Genomic DNA, 7,492 nt, shown 5'->3' on the forward strand with positions numbered 1-7,492 from the left:
TATTTTCGAGAGTATGATAGAATTGTCAAATGCTAAAAAGATAGATATGTTTTAGTATCAAAACAACATACTACTCCAAGCTATGATCATCACATATTCATCTATCTTTGGAAATCAATCTAAGTTTCTACTGGGGCGGCTGAAGCCGTAACACCTCCTTTGCCCAGCATTCACAATGCTCCTTTGCCGAGCATTCACAATGCTCCTGCTTTGTCGACTCAGAGATTTTTCTGCTCAAAAGGCACATGAACGTGAAGACACCCATGAAGGGTGACATCACCGTGGGTCCGAAGCTGATCAATTCTAGCAGGTAAGGTGACCACCTGAAAAACAAAACCATATCAGCCAACTTAAGAGTGTTGTGATCAACAAATAGAAACGTAACAACGATATAGTTTTCAGAACCATTTAAGAAATATCAAGTTTTCTGCATGACAATTTATCTTTACCTTCTTGAAGGCAGTAATACCCCAAAAATTGTCAAGTTGTTTTGGCTGACCAGTAATGACCAGGCGACCAGCTGGATCAGATTGAACCCGTACCTATGTTTGTTTAGAGCTTTGAGATGGTGTAAAAAGACGAAAACAAAATTTAATGCACTTGATGGAAACAAGTAGCATGATTGGTATTATACCTCCTCCTGTAAAAGCCCAGGCACCAGTGCATAGACCTCAAAGGAATCATTCTGTTTACCTCAAATCATTACAAATCACATGAGAGAAATAGAAATGCAATTTACTTCTGAGAGGAACTTACTGTTTGACGAACATTGATTTTCACCCAATTAGCGGGGGGTCCAACATCAACAATTTGGACATCCAACCTGGTAATTTATCTTTACATCAGAATCGGGAGGAACAAAAAACAGAGAAAGATAGAGAAATACCACTGAAGTTCCTAGTACTCTTTTTCTTTTTGGTATAAAAACTGCCGGTATACAAGATAATGAAGAGATAAAAACATTAGATAAAGTACGACTTACGGCTGAGATGTTTTAGCTTTTGCAGCTTTCATTGGCTGCCCCTCTTCATTTTGTCCCTCGTGAGAACCTGAATACGACAAGAAGTTCTGCTGCGGTCACAATTCATTTTTAATAAGAGTACGGGTTAAAGCCAAAACTAAAGTTCTCGGACGATGATCCTGATATAGTTAAAATGTTAACTAACAGACACGAAAGGCAAAAGTTTTGGAAATGCCAGACTTTATATTGGGAGAAAACAGCTCAATGAAAGAGATATATGAAGTAAAGTTGGCAAAGAATTGACGAATAATCTTACCACTAGTTTTTTGGCTCTTCGCACGTTTTGGCGTATTGTAGGCACTCCCATCCTATAAAAGATGAAAAACACCAAAATTACTTGTACATGGCAATAGACAAGATCAAACTTAAGAAAATCAACGCCCAAAGACCTCTACAAGGATTCAGCAGCAGACCTTTACATTTGGCTCAGCAACCTCGCCGTAACCAAGAAAGTGTTGCTCCTGCCAGCCTAGCCTACATCGAGCAGCGGAATCTCTTACTGCCCTTCCTGATGCAGAAATTTGGTAACCACTTCCCTGTAGAATTACTTTAAATAGTTCATATTTGTATATATACACATATACTACAAGTCTACATTAGTTGATTCGACATTTAGATGAAGTAAAGACCATTAGTCGGAATACGTCAATAATTTAAACTACTTAGGGTAATAGGCTTCCCCATATATCAATTCAAAGGTGTACAACATACACACATAACAACAAAGTAAACACAGTGTTACCTCATTGTCAACATGAGAAGGAGCAATAGGAAGTTGAAGCTCTCCAATTTGTGTCATATGCCTTTCGTATTGGAGAAGTAACTAACATAGAGAGAAATCATGAGATAATAGAATGTACAGAAACAAAAAGTAAGAGAGACAGATAACTTTTAAGTCAAAATATGCTAATAACGATCAAGGGAAGAGAACTTCAGGTAATTACCTTCTCATAGAAGCCGCGGAATGTCGAAGAAACATTAGTGCAAGTCCTGAGAAAGGAGATTATAAGAGCCCCCAAAAAAGAATTTAGAGGAAGTCATATAATAGTAGATAGAAAGCATTGGTATTAATTGTCTTATATATTCCAGTAAATTCTTATCTTATTTGAGCATTAAAAGATATGTTACTCATTACAACCCCGTTCTTTATTCTAAGTTACTCATCTAATTGGAGACATCAGACATCGACACTCATTTCACATTGAGCAAATCTAGCATAAGGAAGCATCCCGTCAGTATCTCATAAAGTCTAGACTCCCTATTCAGAAGCATCTGTAGATATTTTCGGCTTCAAATCCCTGCGTGCTTAACTCCATAACCAATTGCCACCACTCAAATACGTGTATTAGATCCCTGGTCCTCTATTTTTACCGAGACCTAACAGAAAGAAAGATGCAACATTACTTGGGTATGTTGTTGTTTGTTGTTAATGTGGTGTATGTTTCTTAGCACTTATAGCCTAAGTTGCTCGGAATCGGTGCAGGTGTCCGATACAGGTGTGGATCTAGATGTTGGATCTTTCATGATAAGGTTCGGGGATATGAATCTACGTAGGGATACGGGTGCGGGGATTCGCCTAATAATAATTAAAATATCTAAAAGAAGACTTAGAAATCCTAAATTATGAGATATTATGGGAGAATTTGAAAGGAGTGATATAGTAATTTCTAGACAAAAGGTATTTCAATTTCTGCAATTTCACCTTCGCTTTTGTATTGATAACATACAATATTAAATTTGTCCACACTTACCCCATCAATTTTGGTCAAAGCAACTAAAATCGGTTGACCAAATTGGACACGGATCACACATTGTACACATGTTGTGTCCACACGGGTGTGGCTTCAAAAGTTAAAAGTCCGAGCAACTTAGCTTATAGCTTGGTGTTGGAATCTATATTGTTATTTTTTGCAAAAACACTTCATGTTTTCTTCGTATTTTCAATTTTAGTAGTTTAAATACTCTCTACTCTATAAAAAGAATACCTCCTTCCAAATTTACCAAGTTCAAAGTAAAGAATGTCTCTTCCCTTTTTTGGTAATTCTTAATTTAACAACGCACATGACATGTTCAAGACTACAAGAATTAGGACATTTTGGTACATTATCTAAACTCAAATAAAAAATTCTTATTTGAACAACTTTTTATTGTCATTACTAAACAAAAATAGCTACTCAATCTCGACAATTGCTTATTCATATTCTATTATGAGTTCAAGACATGCTGCTATGGGGAAATTGATGGACACACTGCTCTTAGGAAGCAGTGCTAATGCATCTCGGCTCGAGTCTGAGTGGGCAACATACTATCTTCTAAGAAGGATTAATAGATCTTATAATGAATTCAATTCTCAATTTCCATTTAAAATTATGTAACTAAGGGACTCTTTTTTTTAATGTTTTTTAATGATATTTTCAACCTTGAGAATACATTAACTCACATTTCCTTTTCGATTATTTCAATTGAAATTGTTAAAAAGTCCCACATCGGAGGAGAAGTGGGAATTTGGACTCCTAATGTGGACTTGGACAAACCTCCCCTCACGAGCTAGCTTTTGAGGTTGTGGTAGATTCGGGTATCATATCTTTATATGGTATTAGAGTTAGACTTATCCCACTTTGTTGTTCATCGATGTTGGCTCCCCATTTATAACGGTTCATGCTCTAGTTGAGGTCTGGGCATACGTGGAAATGTTAAGAAATCCCACATCGGAAGATGGATGAGAAATTGGAATTTTTATATGGAAATGGACAAACCACCCTTCATGAGCTGGGGTTGAGTTGCTTCGAGGTGCCATATATTTACCTAGTTACCCTTCATTTGATAACCTTTTTATTCGATAAAATCGTAAAACTATACGATTCATCAGAAAAAGGTAATAGTTGTTCTTTTCTATATAACAAGATTGTGTTACTCGTTGGACTTCTTCGGGACATTTCCTGCTAAGCTATTTATATGGGTCATTGATTTTCCTTTAATGGAGTTTCTCCCTAATTCATATAATTCTCTATTTCGAATTTTTTTTATAATTTTAAGTAAATAACTGGACCATGTACCGTTGTGATCCAAGACTACAAGATTCAAAAGAATTATTTACTTTGTTAAACTCTATGTCAAGTCAAAACCAGACAAACATTTGAAACAATGGGAGTAGTTATTAAGATTTAACACAGTTCATGAACAATTGTTCTTCAAACACCTTATGATATATTGTAAGCAAAATATATCGTACTTCAAAATCTTGGCACATCATCAGTAAAACAATGACAGACAACATCTCCCTTACATAGTATATATTGACGAGAAAAGGAGAAATATTTATATCAAGTTGCAAGAAAAAAAAGAAATAGTCAGGCCCAACTAAATGCTCACTTGGGGGGATTAAAGGAGTCTCCCACTTGCCTCCATATTTTTTTTCCAGTTACCTACAGAGACAAAGTAGCTTAATAGTAAACCATCAAAAGTACGTGGGAATAACATAAAATTAATCTCACAGACTCATATCATATTGTAACAGAAGAAAACACACAACCATCGCTTGATTTTCGTTTAATTATACTATAAACTACGGAGCTACATTGCTTATTTCTTAAAAATAAATTAAGTGCAAAATAAAAGGCTTACCTGATCATAACCACCTAATTTGATGACAGATCTCCATAACCTAGCACGAGAAAAATGACAAGATATAATATGTATCAAGAACAAGATGAAAATAATATGATGACACTTACTTTAGGCAATTAAGCGGATGACCATAAAACCTAGGTTGTTTAAATTCTATCGCATTCTCCCGATAAAAGGAGCCTAGTTTTTCTATAAATTCAGCTTGATGCTCAGGGGAGCCTTCATCATCCTCGCCTATCAGCTCTGAAGAATCCGTAACTTTGGTTGTCACTTTCGGAAACTGGTCCGACCTAGCATCATCATCAGCGATAACAATAGTAGTGTTTGTCTTCATCTGAGGATCCTCTGATCTATCAACCACCATCTCTTCTTCACCCTTATCAATTCTGTCAACTAGTCACATGCAACATATCATATGTGTCAAATTTTGGCATTTTGATACTCATCTCCTCAAGAAAAAACACCCAAACGTAAAACAAAAGGAAAATAATAACTTATATGCATCACTAATTCCACTAGTTACTTTATATCTAAATTCATTTGATAACTTCATTTCATAATTTAAGTTGTTTTCACATTTTTTCACTTTAAATTACTCACAAGAACTCAAAAGCAACTTCAATTATATTCACAACCAAACACAACTCCAATTTTCAATCATCATTATTCACTATCAAAAGTGAATAACAATGATTGAAAATAAGAGTTGTGTTTTGTTGTGAACATAAATTGGAGTTGTTTTTGAGTTTTTGCGAGTTATTTGGAGTGAAATTTTTTTTTATTCAAATTCTTTCAATTTTCATGGTCAAACTCCCTTATACATTAAATCTAGTAGCAAAATAATGCATTCCTCTACACAACACACGCAAAAAATAATAATCTAGCCCTAGTTTCGTCAATACAGAAGTGAGGATAAAAAATCAAACTGAAAAAATAATAAACTTATTTTCATCCCCATTTGTTAACTCTAAAAAGAATGAAACCTAAAAAAGGAAGCTCCCGCCAATCAATTCACTGAAAAAAACATCGAAACTTCATACACATCTCAAAAGTGTTTAGTTTTATTGTTTTCTTTTATAAAAAAATACAGAAACATTCAACAGATAAACAAGTAATGACAGTGAGTAAAAAAACTTACAGGAATCCATCGGATTCAGCAACTGGTAGGACTCTGCGATCAAAATCAGAGGTTGACGAAGCAAAGTAGCTTAACAAAGAAGGAAAGATCTTGAGCTAAACCCTCCAATGACGGCTTTTGTTTTTTAAAATATTTTTGGTACCTAGTAACTAAAGAGTGTGAGTAGGATATGAGTAAATTATTTTGTCTTTATGTGAGATTTTTTGAGAAATGACTAAAATGGTACTTAATTTACTAGTAACGTTTTATTTTGGTCTTTTAAAGATATTTTAGGAATAACTTCAATTAGATATAATAAATTAGTAATTAGTGTATAATAAATAGAGTCATATAATTAAAAAATCATTGAAAGTATACATTGACTTTTTATATCATATAATTTGTTAAAAGTCCTATAAAGTATATAGAGAGTACTCACTATTTAATATAGTGTATCTATACATGAAGATATACTCAAAAATTAAATATAGTTTAATTATATATAAAATATACATTGACTATATATGAAGTATACATTGACAATCTAATCTTGATCAACTCGAATTCATCTCTAAATAGTCCCAAATTTTATATATGTAATCCTCTCGATGTTTCAAATCTTTTATTATATATTTACTCGAAACTATCCACGTTTACAGTACGCCAAATTTCAAAGAAAGGGAAAAAACAACTAACGCATGAAAAGAAAAAGAGGAGGAGGGGAACAAAGAAAGAACTTATTAATGATGAAACTAGAATGAAGAAAAAGAACTAAGGGTTTGGCCAATTTTAATATTTTTGGAATTTCAAAGATTCATAATATTGCAAATTAATATACGTCTAAGTAAGTCAAAAAGGTGCATAAAATTATAAAAATAAAAAATAAGTTCAAGGGGGTAATAGGACCTTAGTTTAGTACTTAAGGTGTGTCTCTGAGACTTCGATCATAGTCTAGGGGGTACTTATGCATTTTCCCTATTTTTTTCTTTATTTTATTGGATAACTAGATGAAGTATGTATTGTCAATTTCAATTGTTGAAAAAACAAATTTTGTCCAATTGTGGCACAATTTTTGTATTAAATGGATCACCAACATGATCTGTTTGACTACTTTTCAGTTTTGCCTCTCTCATTGACAAGCCCAATAATATAGTACAAGTATAATTATATTTTGCTAATGAATATAAATAGTGAGAAATATATTATTTACTCTAGAAATATATTATTTACTCTCTTTCTATTTTAATTTGTTTTGTTTTGTTTTGACTTAATACAGAGTATTGGACAACAAAAAGATGCTCTTTAATTTTTTTGTTTTAAACATGACATGTGAAAAATTAGAATTAAAAAATTGTCTACAAATTATAAAAAATATTGTTTTTAAAACCGTCTAAAAAAAGGTAAGACAGAAACTATTATTTGGTTGTTGTATTGATTTTGCTTCATTTCTCAATCTAATCTGTTCACATGACTTGTACAGTCATTTGATATCATGTATAATTTGTTACTTTGGTGATAATTAAAAGGTAGAAATGAATCTTTTCGTCAAAAGTTTAGAAATGACCCTAATTTTATGATATTAATATATAGGAGAAACTATTTAATTACACAAATATTTCTACTGTATTTACTAATTTTTTTAAAATTTAAAATATTATATTTTATACAATTAGGTATTAATTTCATACCAGATTTCAAGTGAGATACACCTTTGTAAATATTTTTTG

At 32.8% G+C, this 7,492-nt stretch overlaps 1 protein-coding gene across 1 annotated transcript; it reads right to left on the minus strand.

The window, feature by feature from the left end:
• Nucleotides 1-218: 218 nt before the first annotated feature.
• Nucleotides 219-5,012, minus strand: LOC107006975 (AT-rich interactive domain-containing protein 5-like). The gene is made up of 12 exons (XM_027913837.1): nucleotides 4,756-5,012; nucleotides 4,646-4,685; nucleotides 4,394-4,446; nucleotides 1,966-2,011; nucleotides 1,764-1,844; nucleotides 1,435-1,557; nucleotides 1,167-1,329; nucleotides 983-1,049; nucleotides 757-823; nucleotides 635-685; nucleotides 450-542; nucleotides 219-323 (listed from the first exon to the last, which is right to left on the minus strand). Exons 1-12 carry the CDS (start codon nucleotides 5,010-5,012, stop codon nucleotides 219-221), a joined length of 1,146 nt encoding a protein of 381 aa, XP_027769638.1.
• Nucleotides 5,013-7,492: the final 2,480 nt, after the last annotated feature.

Source organism: Solanum pennellii, chromosome 12 (assembly GCF_001406875.1).
Source record: "Solanum pennellii chromosome 12, SPENNV200".
NCBI classification, from domain to species: Eukaryota; Viridiplantae; Streptophyta; class Magnoliopsida; order Solanales; family Solanaceae; genus Solanum; species Solanum pennellii.